We start from the raw sequence: 18429 nt of genomic DNA on the forward strand, positions 1-18429 counted from the left end.
TGAGGTGGCGCAATGGTTAGAGTGCAGTATTGCAGGCTAACTCTGCCAGCAGTTCGAATCTCACCAGGCTCAAGGTTGACTCGGCCTTCCATCCTTCCGAGGTGGGTAAAATGAGGACCCAGATTGTTGGGGGCAAGAGGCTGACTCTGTAAACCGCTTAGAATGGGCTGTAAAAGCACTGGGAAGCGGTATATAAGTCTAAGTGCTATTGCCCTTTTTCTTTCTTTCCCTTTCTCTCTCTCTCTCTCCCTTCCTCCCTTCCTTCCTTCCTTCCCTTCTTGCCTCCCTCTCTCCCTTCCATGGTGCACACTGGCTAGAGTGCAGTATTGCAGGCTAACTCTGCCAGCAGTATGAATCTCACCAGGCTCAAGGTTGACTCAGCCTTCCATCCTTCCGAGGACCCAGATGGTTGGGGACAAGAGGCTGACTCTGTAAATGCCTTAGAGAGGGCTGTAAAAGCACTGGGAAGCGGTATATAAGTCTAAGTGCTATTGCTATTAGAAGGCCTGTTTTTTTGAAGCTTAACAGAAACCAGTTAAAAAGGATACTGAATTGCCTTCAATGATAAATATCTTAGTAAGTCTCTTGCTTTGAAATTGGACCTCTTAAAAATCAGGGCGCCAAATGACTTGACCAAAAGACCAGTAAGCCAAGTATGATTTACAACAATTAGAGCCAGAATCTCTGTTGCTAAGCAAGGTGGTTGTTGAGTCACACCCAATGTTACCATTTTTGCCACAGCTGTTAAGCGAATCACTGCAGTTAAGTGAAACATGCAGTTAAGCGAATCTGGCATCCCCCCCCCCATTGACTTTTGCTTGTTGGAAGACAGCAGGGATGTTCTCAAACGGTGATCACACATGATCTCAGGACACGGCAACTATCAATACGTACCGTTGCCAATCATCTCAATTTTGACTGTGGGGAATGCTCCAATAGTCGTTAAGTGTGAGGAGCAGTCATAAGTCCCTCATTCCGGTGCTTTTGTGACTTGGAAAGGTCGCAAAGCCAACGGACGTAAGTCAAGGATTACCTGCACCAACTGTGAGAAGGGGAAAGCAAAGGCACACCCGTTCCCAGAGGGAGGGCGACTGTGTTCTCCCCAAAGGCCAGAACAGGGTTCTAAAATCCAGATGTTTTCCAGCAAACCTGATTTCATCATTCCACTGAAACTTCTTCCGAGGTCCCATGATCCTCTTTCCTCCTTTATCATCCTCATCCTCATCCTCCGAACAAATTCGGTCTCTTTGCTCCTTGTCCTTCTCCTCTTCCAGCATCCTGAGAGAAGGAAAACCATAACTGAGGCACTAACTGGGCCCTTCTCCCAAAAAAACATTCTGCCTGCCAAGGATCAGCCAATGAAGAAGATGTCCCAAGAGTTCTCAGCAGTTACGCTTCTCGACTTCAGGGATTATCCATGTAGGAAGTTAGCACCCACCCCTCTCCTAGGAAAATGGAATATTCTAGGAAATATTAAAAAGGCAGAATATATTTCCCTAGATGAGAAATGGAGAAACATGTTTTTAGGCAGGAAGCAGACTCACTCTTAATAGCCCCCACCTTCCTTAATAGCCCACAGCAAATGTCCACATTTAAGAGATGAAGAGATAGCTAGGTCTATTCGTAGGCAAATGTCCTGAGATCCAACAAAGGTAGGATTAGCCCTCTACCCATCTAGCAACAGAACTCACCACATGGCACCTGGGGAGACTGCATCACCCAGCAAGGCTCAACCAAGCCTGGGACCACAGAGTTGCCCCTGCATGGCCCCATGGGAGTCTTGACAACCAATCAGAATACAAGCTCAAAGCCCAACAGAGGGCATAAAACCCAGGCACTCTCAGCATCTCGGCCCTTTTTTCTGCCCAGGATCTCAAGCCATGTGATCCTGTTCATCAATAAACCTTCTTTCCAAGCAACTTCCATGAATCCAGAGTCGTTTTTCCCCACTTGGAACTGAACCCAGAAGGATATTTCTTCCAACACCGAGCCTGGAGTATCTACGGAGGACTTGCAGGGAAGGGTGACCAGAGAGATAACAAAAACAAACGAAACACATACTTGGCAAACTTGGCCTGGGTGTGTGCTTGGCATTCTTCCTGGTACTTGGCCATCTGCTCAGGCATTGCTCTGCCAATGGCCTCTTTCAGCTTCTGAAGGGGCTCCTTCAGCCGACCCCCCTAAGAAAACACCAAAAGTTAGGGGCCTGCTTCCTATTTGCCCTGTTCAAGCAATCGTCTACTCACAACCAGGCAGTGGTTTTATTTTAAAGATAGGGGAAAGCACAACAGAGTGGTGCGGGGGCCTAGAGGTGGAGCTCTCGCCTCACAATCAGAAGGCTGTGAGTTTGATCTTAGGTAGAGGCAGATATTTCTCTCTCTGGGCACACTGAGAATTTATCTGCTGAACAAAACTCCACATTGGCGACAGGAAGGGCACCCAGCAAGTAAACGGCAAGCTCCATTCAGTTGCCTAGACTGCACCCCGATGCAAGGGATTGTGGAGTCGTTAAAAGATGATGATGATGATGATGATAGGAGAAAGCACAATTGTGGGCTATCAGGCACATAAAAAAGCCTGCTTGTTAAATGTGCTCCAGGCATTTTTCTCAGGAGGCAAGGACGTCATGGAACCCTTTTCTTAAAGGCTCAACTTTCTTGACATGACATTTCCAGAGAGGCAATAAAAGGCCATTGTTCTTCCTGCAGCTCCTGGGTTCACCTTAGTCTCCTTTCATCCCTTACAATCTGGGACACTTTTACGTGATGGCATTGGCTTGCATATTTTTTAAGATCCTTTCATTTTTGAGAGATGAATTTTAACAGATTTAATAGATTAACCGAGCTGGAAGGGACCTTGTAGGTCATCTAGTCCAACCCCCCTCCCCCGCTCAAGCGGGAGACCCTACACCATTCTGACGGATGGCAGTCCAGTCTCTTCTTGAAAGCCTCCAGTGATGAAGCTCCCACAACTTCTGAACGGAACTTCTGTTCCATGGGTTGATTGCTTTCACTGTCAGAAAATTCCTCCTCATTTCAGGTTGAATCTCTCCTTGTTCAGTTTCCATCCATTAGTCCTTGTCTGGCCTTCGGGTGCTTTGGAGAGTAGCTTGACCCCCTCCTCTCTGTGGCAATTCCTCAAATATTGGAAGGCTGCCATCATGTCTCCCCTCTCAGCCTAGTTCCGTGATGGCAAACATGTGTGCCCAAAGTGGCACGCAAAGCCATGTTGCCTGGCACGCGCAGCCTTGCCTATTTGTCTCCTGGGTTTCTGGTGTGCATGCATGTGCAACTATCAGCTGTCCTTTGGGCGCACAGCAGTGCCGAAAACCGGCCTCCGCATGTGCGCTGGCCAACTGATCATCAGGTGTGCTTGTGCACTAGAATCCAGAAGTTCAGCTTTTCCGGAGTGTGGCCCCGACAAGCATGCTCATACATGCGCAATGTTTGCACGCAAAAATTTCAGCACTTGGTACCGAAAAGGTTCGCCATTACTGGCCTAGTTGAAAAAGTGGCATCAAAATGCTGCAAATAAGCACAGCTTCCTTTCCTCAGCCAGGATTATTCCTCAATGTAAATGCTGCTATTTCATCATTAGGGGTCTTATAATTAAAAGATGTTTCCCTTGTTGTTATTTCAAGCCTGGGTTGGCTGTGACTCACCCGGCTTCAAAAAACTCTGTTCCGTTCCTCTCCTCTCTCCAGCTCTATACTTAATCTGGTTGTCCCAGCTTCGTGGCAGCCACCATGGCTGCCATCCCCCACCGCTGAGTCACAGAGTTCCCTCCGACCTTCGAGGAACTTGTCTGTTCCTCTTGGACATCCAAGGTGCCTCTCTTTCTTCCGCACCGTCTACAGGACGGTTCTGGTCCATAGACCCATCGGTGGCAGTTCGTCAGCCGGGGTTTTTGCGGACCTCGTCGGAGTCCGCTAATTCCCCGACTGTCTCGCTGCGACGCCAAACCGGAAGTTGGGGTGGTCTTAAGATTCTTCAGGGCTACATTTAAATCATGGGGCCACTTTTTTCACTCCTTTTCCACGTGCACTTTCCTCTCTGTTTCCTCATCTATGAGAGTAAACTCTAAGGAAAAGGCCAGACTGCTCCTGCCAGAAGCCTGAAGCGACCAATTGCAAAGCCTTTCCAACTCAATGGAGGGATGCGAATTAACCGTATTTTTCGGAGTATAAGACACACCTTTCCCCCCCCTAAAAGGGGGTGAAAATTTGGATGCGTCTTATACACCGAATGTAGCCCCGCCCATTCACTGGCCCCCACCCTTTGGCCTCTGCCTGCCAACAGTTTACCTCCTTGCAACAAGCAGCAAGAAGAAACAGCCCATTTCAGCTTCAGCACAGCCTAATTAGCACAAGTTGATTGGATTGGCCTCCCGACTCTCAGCTGTTTTGCGCGGGCCTCCGCTGCTTGCTGCATGGAGGTAAATTGCTGGGAGCAGATTTTTTTTCTTGTGCTAACCAAGCTATGCTGAAAATGAAAATGAAAGTAAAGCAGGCTGTTTGCTGTTTGCTGCAAGGAGGCAAAATTGCTGGGAAATTTCTTTTTCTTGTTTTCCTCATCAAAAAAGGTAGGTGCGTCTTACAGTCCAGAGCGTCTTATACTCCGAAAAATACGGTACCCATCTCTGTGCAATGGCTCATTGGCCAGCAGCTGCCTCCCCCCAAAATCACTCACCTGTTCATACACGTAAAGTCGCCGGGCTCGCTTGACCAGAGTATCTTTGTTGCAGGGCAAGAAGGAGGCCAGATACGCGTAGACCCCTGATCGCATTTGGCTGTTCAGCTCCCGGGTTTGCAGCTCTATACTGAGGGCAGAAGAGGAAGAATTATTTAGCTCTGGTTCAGCCAGCTTCCCGAAGTGTCGCCTGATTAGGAAACATGCCCCCTGATTAAATCGATGCAGGTTAAACTCTGAAACCCATGGAACAAGGGTTTTCCACCTCTCCCAATTAACATTTAAGAACATTTCACCATTGCCCTCAAAGTAAAATATACCAGTAATTCAAAGGTGGATTTCAGCAGGTTCTGACCAGTTCTGGAGAACCGGTAGCAGAAATTTTGAGTAGTTCGGAGAACCTGTAGTAAAAATTCTGACTGGCCCCACCTCTGGAGATTTTACAGTATCCTTCCCAGTGAGGGGTTTCAAATTTTTTTACTACTGGTTCTGTGGCCGTGGCTTGGTGGGTGTGGTGTGGCTTGGTGGGCATAGCAGGGGAAGGTTACTGCAAAATCCCCATTTCCTCCTGATCAGCTGGGATTTGGGAGGCAGAGAATAAATGGAGGCAGGGCCAGTCAGAATTTTTACTACCGGTTCTCTGAACTACTCAAAATTTCCGCTACTGATTCTCCAGAACTGGTCAGAACCTGCTGAAACCCAACTCTGATCCTTCCCCTGCCATGCCCACCAAGCCATGCCAATCAAGCCATGCCACGCCCACAGAACTGGTAGTAAAAATTTTTGAAACCCACCACTGCAGTAATTTCCCCTGCAAGTAAAAATAACAATGCCACGGGAAATGTCCCCTTCCTTATAACCCACCATCATGCGATGGTTTATGTCTATGCTCTCGCTAAGGAAAGGATCTCTAAGATGCTCTTCCTGAGGGAGCCTCTTCTCCCTCGCTTTCCTGGAGGCTTGCAAGGCCTGACTTCTACAAGCAGGAAGGGGGCTTACTCCAGTAAGATGCTATTCATGTCTTGGTTGAAGAACTTGTGTTTGCCTTCTCTCTCCGCAGCTCTGGCAGCCTAATTCAGAAACAGACAAGGAAGAATAATTAGGAGGTAATAGTGACACAGGGCCAGAGAGGGGGGAACAGGGGAAGAAGCTGGATTATTAAAAAAGAGAAAGAAAGGTTAGAAAGTATGCGTTCAAAGGCAGAAAGACCACAGTCCCAATAAAACAGAAGTGGGCTGATTTCAAACCAAAACTCTCATAAATCCAGCATGGTGTGAATCCTATATCAGCATATAAGAGAGTCCTCGACTTATAACCAGAATTGAGCCCAATGTTTTTTGTTAAGTGAATTCACATTTGTGAATTTTGCCCCGTTTTACGACCTTTCTTGTTTCCGTTGCTAAGGGAATCAGTGCAGTCGTTAAGTTAGTAACATGGTGGTTAAGTCAATCTGGTTTCCCCATCGACATTCCCCATCAGAATGTCACAAAAAATCATTACCCGCCACCCCGCCACAAGTTGAGAAATATATGGCAACAATAAGAGCTTTTTCCTCTTGCAAAATAGGTCCAAGATTTATAAACTTCTACATCTCTTGGCTTTGATCTGTCAAATAACTTCTTCAAGTCCATCATAACTTCAAAGGGTACCATATTTTTCAGAGTATAAGAAGCACTTTCCTCCTCCTTAAAGAGGCTGAAAATTTGGGTGCATCTTATACTCCGAATGTAACCCCATCCACTTGTCGGCCCCCACCCTTTGGCCTCCATGCGTCCTCTTCCTGGCTGCAGAGATTGCCACCGACAATGGCTTGTTTTTGGGCTCCGCACGTCGCGTTTTCAACTTCCAAACGCTCCGTTTGAGAACCCTTCAAGACTGCGGGGATCGACAAAGCACATCGCCACCGATCACCACCCGAAAACACGATGTGTTTGGAGACTAAAAACGTGAGGTGCGGAGCCCAAAACCCGGAACAGCTGCTGCTTTCTCTTACCGCTTCCGGGCTTCGCCTGCTTTAATCACTGGAGTTCCCTCCGTGATCAGCTGTGCTTTTGAAGCTGTTTTTTCAGCCCCAACGCAAGTGATCTTCCGTGCTTTGCCTGCTTTTCTAATTGCAGCTCCCTCCGATCATCAGCTGTGCTTTAGAAGCTGCTTTTTAGCCCCAACCTCAAAACCAGTGAGCGAACTAATGTGCTGAAGCTGACCAGGCTAAGGACGCTAGCCAGATGAATACCTGGTAGGCAGAATTTTTGTTTTCCTATTTTCCTCCCCCAAAACTAAGGTGCTTCTTATACTCTGAAAAATATGGTAATTAAGTGACTGGTCCTAAATTGAGGACTACCTGCATTGTTTGATGTTCGTGCAACTGGACATACAATACCTGAGTAAGCTCTTCAACACGCTTCATCAGTGGTTCTGGAAGCCCCTCAGGGAGGGAGGGAGGGACCTGCTTGAGGTCGGGTTCCAGGCCTGCTCCCAGGGGATCGCTTCCATTTTCCATCTCCATAAAAGGGCTTTCCTCCGGAGATTCACTCAGAAGCTGTTCCAGGTCCAGGTCAGTCAGGGAGTCCATGGCTGTGGCTGCCTGAAGCAGTTCGTTTTCACTCGTGTGGCCGAAGAGAGAGAGAAGAGGGTCGGGCACGGACTCCACTTCCCGCTGAGCTGGGGTTTCGGCCAATGAGGGAATGCTAAGTTTGGGTTCATCGTCCTTCTGCTTCTTGGCATCTTTTTCCTTCTGAAATTTCTTCAGCATCTCCTTGACGCTCAAGGCCCCTGAGTATTTCTTTTTCTTCTTCTCTTTGCTGGCGTTCAGAGCTGTGAAACTATCAAAGAAACAGGTTAATGTACACAGCACGGAGGAAAGTGTACACAGATGGGAGAGTCCTCAGCTTACGACCATTTGCTTAACAACCCATTCAGTTACACAAGCCCTGAAAAATTACGACTGTTTTTTTACACTTATGACTGTTTGCAGCATCCCCCACAGACATGTGATCAAACATTGGGTGCTTGGCAAGTGGCATGTAGCAATAGGTAAAAGGTTCCCCTCGCACATGTGTGCTAGTCGTTTCTGACTCTAGGGAGCGGTGCTCATCTCCGTTTCAAAGCCGAAGAGCCAGCGCTGTCTGAAGACGTCTCCGTGGTCATGTGGCCGGCATGACTCAACGCCAAAGGCGCATGGAACGCTGTTACCTTCCCACCAAAGATGGTCCCTATTTTTCTACTTGCATTTTTTACTTGCTTTCGAACTGCTAGGTTGGCAGAAGCTGGGACAAGTGATGGGAGTTCACCCCGTTACGCGGCACTAGGGAAAAAACCTCCAACCCTAGCCTGTTTTTGGAAATGGTTCAAGAGGGAACCTGCGCGTGCATGCACACACACGAGAGAGAGAGAGAGGGGGGGGGGAGGGATTGATGAGAGAGAGAGAGAGGGGGAGAGAGAGAGAGAGAGAGACCTATTTAAAATATCTGGAGCCACAAAACCTGGGTAGGTGTGGTTGGGCGCATCATGTGACTGGGTGGGTGGGAGTGAGTGATATTGAGTTTGCCATGCCCACCCAGGTTTTGTGGCTCCCGGTGTTTTGTTTTCTGTGGGGAAAAGGGCCCAAGTGGTTCTTTGAGTGTTTAAGGTTGCAGACCCCTGGCCTAACTAATTTTGCCCTGACTGATGAAGTTGCTTGGATGAGCAACAAAACGTCTCAGATTGACAGAGATTGGTCCAGTTGCCATGTTTTAACCTTTGGACACCTTTGGCCTGGATGATTGAGTCTTCATCAACCTATTGTACAGTGGACTGAGCCTATTGTCAGAAACAGATGAGGAGGAGGAGAACTGGAATTTAGATCCCACAATGCAGCTTAAAAAGTTGATCTCTCCCTAAACTTCCAATGAAGTCAAGTCACCTGCAGGGAGATGATCAAGGCAATCCCTTTAACTTCAAAAACCACATCCCTATGTCGAAGAGAGAGACTTACCCAGTTTTTGGAAATTTCGATTTTTTAGATTTCTTCTCTTTCTCGTAATTGTCATCTTTCTTCTTTTTCTTCACCTTCTCACCTCCCTCTTTCAATTTCCGCTTCTGTGAATCAGAACAAAAGTTACCATAAAAGATAGCGCATGAGGCTGGCTGGGGGATTCTGGGAGTTGAAATCCACAGATCTTAATGTTGCCACCCCTGCCCTAAATTTAGTCACGACAGAAAACAAAGAGGACAAGAAAAGAAAGAACGCTCTCTCTCCCAGCATCCAAATCCAACGAAACTACATGCCAAATGGATTACTGGCCAGAAATAGTCCCAAAGGTGCTTTTTTCAAAAGGCAACTGGACTTTCTGGTTTTTCTTTGAAGACATTTCACTTCTCATCTGAGAAGCTTCTTCAGCTCTGACTGAATAGTGGGAAATGGAAGGATTTGTATTAGTTGCACAGCTCCACAACACACAATCCATTCAGCAGTTCCAAGGCGGTGTTGTGACTCCGACCCCCGAGCCCGTCTTATCGGAGGGAGAAGACTCCGAAGGTGAAGGAGAGGAGTTGGCCAGGCCTCCCTCTCCAGGACCCTCCTCTCTGGCAATGCCTCAGTTGTCTCCCGAAGGAGAAGAGATTGGCCAGGAGCCAGGTATCTCCGAACAGTCGCAGTCGGACAGTGACGGAGATAAGTCTTGGCTGGATCCACGCCAGCGTCGGAAAGACAAGCGCACGGAACAGAAAAGGAGGCGTGCCAGAGATTAAGCTGAGTCACTGGACCACACCCCACAGGGGATAAAAGGGGGTGTGGTGGCCATTCAGGCTCTGTGACAGACAAAACTAAACAACTAGCGAGTCGCATTGTATCTCTGAAACTACGTTATCTGCCTGCCTTGGATTTAATACGAACTGGACTTGACAATTCTTTGACTTTGTGTATTGTTTTAGTTTTTATCTGACGGAGGAGGAACACCTCCCTCTGTGAGTAAAGTTCTTGGCAAGCAGCTACTGGGTTGCTGCCAATCCTGTTATCGAAGGAATTTATTGTCTGCAAGTTTTATTTAACTCCTGGCTGACTGTTTGTGTGCGTGTGTGAGATGGGGACAGAACAGGCGGCTCCACACCCATTTGCACTACTCAGGTGACCCAGAGGATGCAAAGAAACCTCCAAGCGGCCTCAATGACCCTCGAAAAGGATGCAAATGACCTGCTGCCTGCAAGGAATATAAATCCTTCCATTCCCCACCATCTGGTTAGAGCTGAAGAAGCTTCTTGGATGAGAAATGAAACATCTTCAAAAGAAAAACCAGAAAGTCCAGTTGCCTCTTGAAAAAAAAAAAGCACCTTTGGGACAACCATGACCTGGATGACTGAGAATCTCCATAGACATTTTTGGTCAGCAATAGGTACACCTTGTTCTTTGAGGGGGAAAAACGACAACCTGTCAAGCCAGCTAAGTACTGATGTGATCTCAACTGCTATAATCTCCCAGTCACGAGAGCCTTCTGTGCTGTTAAGATTACAAGCAACGGCATGCAGAAATTGCTACAATGCCTTGTTTGTTCACAGAGTATGAATGAACTTTTGGACCTCGTTGCTGTACTCTGCCCTCTGTTTACTTTCACTTATTTTCACAGATGGTGGCATAGTGCCTCCCAGCTTTACAGATCGCCCTTGAGTAGGCCCTCTCACAATCTGGATGACGGGTGCAATCATCTTGGTGCATCCTTGGGAATTTCACTCGCCCCACCCTGCATTTTCTTCCCCAAAATCAGCCTGGGAAAGTTGGGCATCCTTTTCCACCCATGACATTCTTGAGACGTTCACATTTTGTCACGTTCGTCGTCATCACCAATGTCATGAGTATCTTAAAGGTAAAGGTTCCCCTCGGACATACGTGCTAGTCGTTCCCGACTCTAGGGGCCAGTGCTCATTTCCATTTCAAAGCCAAAGAGCCAGCGCTGTCCGAAGACGTCTCCATGGTCATGTGGCTGGCATGACTCAACGCCAAAGGCGCACGGAATGCTGTTCCCTTCCCGCCAAAGATGGTCCCTATTTTTCTACTTGCATTTTTTTATGTGCTTTTGAACTGCTAGGTTGGCAGAAGCTGGGACAAGGAACAGGAGCTCACCCCCTTACACGGCACTAGGGATTTGAACTGCTGAACTGCCGACCTTTCAATCGACAAGCTCAGAGTCTTAGCCGCTGAGCCACCGCGTCCCTTAATGAGTATCTTACTAGGTTTAAATTGACACTATTTATTCAGGACTTGAAGGAGGCATACATAGTGCTCCATACTATTTTTTTTTCGTTCCCTAGAACACCCACCCTATGAGGCAGGTTGTACCAATAAAACAAGGACTAAGTTAGTCTTCTGGTTAGCTGCCATGACTGGGAATGGCAAGGACCTGGGTCTCCCAGCTCTTAGTAAAAGGTAAAGGAGTTGTTGCTGCAATTTGTTGCTGACTAAAGAGGACGGTGCTAATCTCAGTTTCAAGGCCATTGAGCAGTGCTGTCCAAAGATATTTCCATGATCACGTGGCCATAAGGTGGATTTGATTTAAATCAAGTCAATTTAAATCATGATTTAAATCACTAGTAAAAAGGCTTGATATAAATCAACTCGATTTAAATCATAATTTTTAAAAAGCAACAGTCATCTCTGTCCAGCAGCAGTTCCTCCTCTGATCCGCTGTTGACTCACCAACAGTCCCGATATTGCAGAATATACAGCCTCATGCTACATAACTAAGCTCCATTTCACGCTAAATAAACTAAATAATCTTAAATAGAAAATTATCTTTAGATAGATTTTTACTCCAAAAGCATTTTATTAAAATAAATTTGATAAAAATCAAAAAAATCTGATTTAAATTAAAAAAAAAACGATTTTTTTTTTAAAAAAATGCATAGATTTTTATTCACCCTGTGTGGCCCGTATGGTGTCATGGAGCACTGTGACCTTCCCTCCAAAGCGCTACCTATTGATCTACTCGCATTTGCATGCTTTCAAACTGGTAGGCTGGCAAGGGCTCTTAATCCCTCATCTTAATCTACCTCACTCTGGCCCTCCCATTTCTTGTCTGATGCAAACCCCAGTGAACTGGATCTGATTCGCAGCAGCTATTTTAACAGTATGGGCAAAATCTGTACCTTGGAAATACCATTTCTCAATTTGTTTGGACGCATCTAAAAGTCCAAGTCTCAAAAGTCTTAAGAAAAAAATGGCTTTACGGAGTCTGAAGATCCGACAGCAGAGAGTCTATTTCTGGGACAGTCAGGCTGACCATGTTTAGCAGAACTGCTGCGATGTTAAGCTAACTTAGGAAAAATTGACTTTTTTTCCAATTGAGATGAGAAAAGCGACCTACTGAGTCAGAAACACAATTTCTGGCCATTTCTAAAACGGAAGTTCCCAGAGCATGTGGATCACCGACCTTAGGAGATTTCTTCTTTTTCTCCTTGATATAGTCATCTTCAGACTCGGATGCCTGTCGGAACTGCAGAGTTCCAGAGTTGATGTAGAAGCCTCCATACTTGGTTGTTAGAGATGCTGGAACAAGCTCGTCATACTGGAAAGAATACAGAAAGACAGATCAGTCCACAGCCTTGGTGTTTACAATCCCAACAGGGCTCCATGGGCCAATTTCCCGTGAACAGAGTTGACATAGCAGGCATTGAAAAGCGTCATATATTCATCTAACCATCAATATCTTCAGCAAAACTGAGATTTTCCTTCCTCACCGCTACTCTTTCCTAACTAGCAATAGCAATAGCACTTAGACTTATAGACCACTTCTCAATGCTTTTATAGCCCTCTCTAAGCGGTTTACAGAGTCAACACATTGCCCACCAACAATCTGGGTTCTCACTTTACCGACCTTGAAAGGATGGAAGGCTGGGCCAACCTTGAGCTGGTCAGGATCGAACTCCTGGCAATGGGCAGTTAGCCTGAAATGCTACATTCTAACCACTATGCACCGTGGAAGGAAGGAAGGAAGGAAGGAAGGAGAAAAGGAAGAGCAATAGCACCTAGACTTATATACTGCTTCAAAGTGCTTTACAGCCCTCTCTAAGCAGTTTACAGAGTCAGCCTCTTACCCCCAACAATTTGGGTTCTCATTTGACCCAATGTGAAAGGACGGAAAGCTGAGTAAACCTTGAGCCGGTGAGATTTGAACTGCTGAACTGCAGCTAGCAGTCAGCTGAAGTAGCCTACAGTACTGCACTCTAACCACTGCGCCACCTCGGCTCTACCAGACTCACTTGATTGTGATAGGTGGCCTATAAATACTAGTACTCTTCAATATCTTCATACATGACTCAGAATGAGGGAATAGAAGGGGAACTCATCAAATTCACAGATGACATTAAGGTGGCAGGAATAGCCAACACCCCATAAGACAAGCTCAAGATCCAAAAAGATCTTGACAAACTTGAACAATGGGCCCTATCCAACAGAATGAATTTCAATGTGGAGAAAAGCAAAGCTTTGCATTTAGGCAGGAAAAATCAAAGGTATAGGTACAGGTTAGGCGGGACCTGGCTCAAAAACAGTAACTGTGAGAGGGACCTTGGAGTCCTAGTGGATGATCACTTGAATGTGAGCCAGCAATGCACAGCAGCAGCCAAAAAAGCTAATGAAATCCTGGGTTGTATAAACAGAGGCATAGGATCAAGATCACGTGATGTATTAGTACTGCTTTATAAAGCCCTAGTAAGAGCACACCTGGAATACTACAACTAATTTTGGTCACCATACTACAAAAAAGATGTTGAGACTTTGGAAATAATAAACTGGAGCATCACTGGAATTCTATCTGCAGTGTCTTAAAATCCAGGTATTTTTCTGATTTATTTATTTATTGGTTCGATTTATATGCCGCCCTTTTCCGGAGACTCAGGGCGGCTTACAATGTGTTAAGCAATAGCCTTCATACTTTTGTATATACCTGCTTAGTAGGGCTTTCGCCGCTCCGCCCCCCCCAGCGGTGTTCTTTTTATACAATTCTCAAGTGATGAAGCTCCCACAACTTCGAAAGGCAGCTCCTGTTCCATGGGTTGATTGTTCTCACTGTCAGAAAATTCCTCCTTATTTCCAGGTTGAATCTCTCCTTGTTCAGTTTCCATCCATTATTCCTTGTCTGGCCTTCGGGTGCTTTGGAAAATAGCTTGACCCCCTCCTCTCTGTGGCAGCCTCTCAAATACTGGAAGACTGCTCTCATGTCTCCCCTGGTCCTTCTCTTCACTAGACTAGCCATGCCCAGTTCCTGCAACCATTCATTGTATGTTTTAACCTCCAGTCCCCTAATCATCCTGGTTGCTCTTCTCTGAACTTTCTAGAGTCTCAACATATTTTTTATAGTGTGGTGACCAAAACTCGATGCAGTATTCTAGGATACGTTTATATTCAGTAATAAAATCTAATTTGCTAGTCGATACTGGAAAGTAAACCAAGGAAGAATATGTATGCAGATTCTCTTAATATAGATCCGGGGGGCGGGAGTGTGTTTTTTTATCACAAATGAATCTGAGAGATCTGTGGTAGATCTCTAATGAATCTGAGAGATCTGTGGTAGATCAGGAAAACATTCTAAGCCTCACTTGTTCATCAATAGAAGCAAAATTATAGCATTTTCTTATTTAGGCTGCTGAAATGAAAACACCTTGGAGGATTGCCAGGTCTGGATTTGTTATAAAAAAAAAAGAACCCAGCAAATTCTATCCGGCTGCTGCCCCACATTTGAATGAATACTTAAACAATAAAGGCGTTTTATCCTTTAATTTCAACTTCTAGTCTGGCTCCAGTTTCCAGATCCTGACATTTTAATAAAGAAACAGATTTCAGAAGCCTTCTCTAATCCGTGGCAGGAAACCAACAGTTGCTTGGATCAGTGCAGCTTTTATAACTTGGAATTCAGGAAAATATAGATTACTCCCCAATTAGTCCATAATTAAGCCCACAATAATGGTTGTAGGTTGTGATGGTCATTAAGGTTGCCATGTGATCGATCACCTGCCATTTTAAAATTACTTTGTGGAGATTATTAAGGGCACACCATGGTCATTAAATGAACGCCACAGTTGGTAAGGGAACTTATGGTACTCAATGGGCATTTTTTGCTGGAAATCAGAAGTAAACACTGGTTTCTGGCAAAATAATAATACTAACAACATGTTAACATGCAACAGTGATACCCATTGTCATCGGGGTATTTGGTATCATGTCCAAGAATTTTATAAAATACATCAAGAAATTGCAACTTCCTGCAATAATACCAGCGAAACTTCAAAAAACCGTGCTACTCGGAACATCGTACATCTTAAGAAGGTACTTGGTTGATACCTAGGATGCTGGCAGCAACCTGTATCAGCCATTAGCGCCAGTCAATGATATTTGTGATACATTTTTAAATGTTCAGTTGACAGAGTTTCATGTTTAATGAATAAAAGAGATAATAATAATAATAATGATGATAATAATAAACCTCAGTCACATAAGCGCAGGATAATGCAAACAGCCGTACATGTCGGCCAGAACAGTAAAAGTGATGAAATGTGATGCGATGAGAGATGAAACAGATCCCTTATGTAGGTATTTTGTGCAAACTAGTAAAAGAAACATAGCTGTGATCCTTGAACTGTTTCTACATTATCCATTCCCAGAAAATTGCAACTTTTAAAATGCAAGCCATATCTAGAATACCCAGTGTTCCAATGTTAGCTGATGGTTCTGTTAATTCTCCTGTAACTTTAGGGAAAGAAAAGACTTCAGTTTGCTACTTACAGCTTCAGAATTATCAATGAAAGAATCTGATTCATCATATCCTTGTCCCATGTCAATCAAATCCTGAAAACGGTCTTTCCTGCGCTTCTTTCCTCCCTGAAAAGAGAAAAGGTTCGATGTTGATCCGGAATTACCGTATTTTTCGGCGTACAAGACACACCTACTTTTTTTGGTGAGGAAAAGAAGAAAAAGAAATCTCTCTCTGCCTCTGAGCAATTTTGCCTCTTTGTAGCAAACAGCCTGCTTTACTTTCATTTTCATTTTCAGCATAACTTGATTAACACAAGGAACAAAAAATGCTCCAGCAATTTACATCTTTGCAGCAAGCAGCAGAGCCCTGCGCAAAACCGCTGAGAGTCAGGAGGCCGATCCAATCAACTTGTGCTAATTAGGCTGTGCTGAAGCTGAAATGAGCTGTTTTTTCTTGCTGTTTGCTTGCAAGGAGGTAACTGCTGGGAGGCAGAGGGTGGGGGCCAGTGGGTGGGCGGGGCTACATTCGGTGTATAAGATGCACCTAAATTTTCACTCCCTTTTAAGGGGGGGAAAAGGTGCGTCTTATAGTCTGAAAAATACGGTATTTGCAAGGCTACAATTCCTACCCAGACACACAACCCCAGAGTCTCTGGCTAATGCTTAGACCTGGTGTGTGCAAGTGGATTCCACAACAACATAATCATTACAACTCTTGAATGCTAACAAAAATAAAACATCAGCTGGCAATAGTCCACCACATATTTTCTAAAATATGAGGTAGCTAAAGGATAGTTTTTATAGATAGTCCTCGAGTTACGACCACAATTGAACCAAATATTTATGCTGCTAAGTGAACTGCTGGTTCGAATCTCTCCAAAGCTCAAGGTTGACTCAGCCTTCCATCCCTTCTAAGGTAGGTGAAATGAGGACCCGGTTTGTGGGGGCAATAAGCTGACTTTGTATAAAATATACAAAAGAATGAAGGCTATTGCTTAACGCATTGTAAGCCGCCCTGAGTCTCCGGAGAAGGGCGGCATATAAATCAAATTAAAAAAAAATTGTTAAGTGAGTTTGGCCCATTTTAGGACTTTTCCGGCCACAGTTAAGTGAATCATTGCATTTGTTAAGTTTGTAACATGGATGTTAAATGAATCCGGACTCCCCATTGACTTTGTCAGGTCGCAAAATGGGATTCGCGTGATCCCGGGACACTTGCAACCGTCATAAAGATGAGTCAGTTGCCCAGTGTCTGAATTTTGACCATATGACCAACCACAATGGTTGTTAAGTGTGAAAAACGGTCATGAGTCACTTTTTTCAGTGCCGTTCTAACTTTGAACGGTCCCTAAGTGAACTGTTGTAAGTTGAGGACTACCTGTACATCTCTAACTTCTGGAAAAACAAAACAAAAACCCAAGCCCGTTTACAGGTCTCCTTATATACTGCCAACCCAGCAGATCGAAAGCACGTAAAAAATGCAAGTAGAAAAATAGGGACCACCTTTGGTGGGAAGGGAACAGCGTTCTGTGAGCCTTTGGTGTTGAGTCATGTCGGCCACATGACCACGGAGACATCTTTGGACAGCGCTGGCTCTTTGGCTTTGAAACGGAGATGAGCACCACCCCTTAGAATCAGAGGGTGCGAGGGGAACCTTTACCTTACAGAGAAACAGCATCTTTCCTGGCAGGTTCTGGAATTACCATGGACCACATAACACAGCAAGGGCAAAAGTCAGAAAATTTGAAAGAGGATTTTTTAAAAATCTGGATTAAAACCAAAGGACTAGTATCTTGATTCTCTGTTCTACAGTAATCGTCTTCATCTGTGTGCGTATAAGATAGCAGGTAAAGATTCCCCTCGCACATATGTGCTAGTTATTCCTGACTCTAGAGGGTGGTGCTCATCTCCGTTTCAAAGCCGAAGAGCCAGTGCTGTCTGAAGACGTCTCCGTGGTCATGTGGCCGGCATGACTCAACGCCAAAGGTGCACGGAACGCTGTTACCTTCCCATCAAAGGTGGTCCCTATTTTTCTACTTGCATTTTTTACTTGTTTTCGAACTGCTGGGTTGGCAGAAGCAAGGACAAGTAACGGGAGCTCACCCCGTTACGCGGCACTCGGGATTCAAACCGCTGAACTGCCAACCTTTCGATCGACAAGCTCAGCGTCTTAGCCGCTGAGCCACCACTGTCCCTAAGACAGCAAGAGAAATGTATTTCTCATTTAAAAAAAAAAAGCATGGTGATACTGAAGCTTCAGCTAGTTACTGAATGTGAGTGTTAAGATGAACCTGATGAGAGGCCTAACAATCACACCAAGTTTTAGAAAAATTAAAGAAAGCTTGCAAAGGCCTAATATTTTAGAAAATGAAACTTCAGATAGAGCACTGGCGCAAGCTGGCAATTTTCTCTATGGATTTATTTTAAATAAACATGGATAGGAAAATATTCCAGACTGGAAATCTTGTCCCCCAAAATAAATTTGTTAAACAGAGTGGACCTACCATGGTCCACTCAGTTTACACTCCCAATACAGGAAGCCTGGAATGAAACGTAGCTTGTATGTTTTTGACAGAACGTTTATGGAGAATACTAGAACCGAGATTTAACTGGAACGTAGATGGGACAGAGGAGCGTACATATTTCTCTTCAAACTTCCTGGTAAGGGCTTCCGCTTTGTGCTTCTCCTTTTCTTCGTCGTTGAAGGGATCAGCAAAGTCTTTTTTCTGTCGGAAAAGGGGAATGGATAAAAGAGAGCACGTGACATGGTTTCACAGAGAAGTCTCACTGCAACTGTCATAAATAGGTGTCGCTTGCCAAGTGTCTGAATTTTGATTGCTCGACCATGGGGATGTTGCAACAGTCATAACTGTGAAAAATTGTTATTTTTTTTTTCCAGTGCCGTTGTAACTTCGGTCACTAAATGAAAAGTTACAAGACAAGGACTGCCTGTAAATGATATACTATAATTGTACTTTTAACTGCTGTACTGTAAAGATTGGCAGCAAATTTTTTTTGTTT

At 45.0% G+C, this 18429-nt stretch overlaps 1 protein-coding gene across 24 annotated transcripts in view; it reads right to left on the reverse strand.

The window, feature by feature from the left end:
* The window catches only part of UBN1 (ubinuclein 1), a 47804-nt gene that overhangs the window by 20575 nt on the left and 8800 nt on the right, over positions 1 to 18429 (reverse strand). For 19 of the 24 annotated variants that reach the window (XM_087878461.1, XM_087878454.1, XM_087878462.1 and 16 more), the window contains 9 exons: positions 18048 to 18134; positions 15439 to 15534; positions 12089 to 12223; positions 8662 to 8765; positions 7069 to 7510; positions 5688 to 5758; positions 4689 to 4818; positions 2062 to 2180; positions 1150 to 1278 (listed from right to left, as the gene is read on the reverse strand). In XM_087878461.1, coding sequence (XP_087734587.1) covers positions 1150 to 1278; positions 2062 to 2180; positions 4689 to 4818; positions 5688 to 5758; positions 7069 to 7510; positions 8662 to 8765; positions 12089 to 12223; positions 15439 to 15534; positions 18048 to 18134 — 1313 coding nt within the window. Of the gene's footprint in view, positions 1 to 1149; positions 1279 to 2061; positions 2181 to 4688; positions 4819 to 5687; positions 5759 to 7068; positions 7511 to 8661; positions 8766 to 12088; positions 12224 to 15438; positions 15535 to 17912; positions 18135 to 18429 lie in introns of all 24 variants that reach the window. The other 5 variants (XM_087878467.1, XM_087878464.1, XM_087878465.1 and 2 more) reach the window with 1 other exon arrangement.

This window comes from Pantherophis guttatus, chromosome 14 (genome assembly GCF_059756535.1).
Source record: "Pantherophis guttatus breed Tessera chromosome 14, ASM5975653v1, whole genome shotgun sequence".
Lineage (NCBI taxonomy): Eukaryota > Metazoa > Chordata > Lepidosauria > Squamata > Colubridae > Pantherophis > Pantherophis guttatus.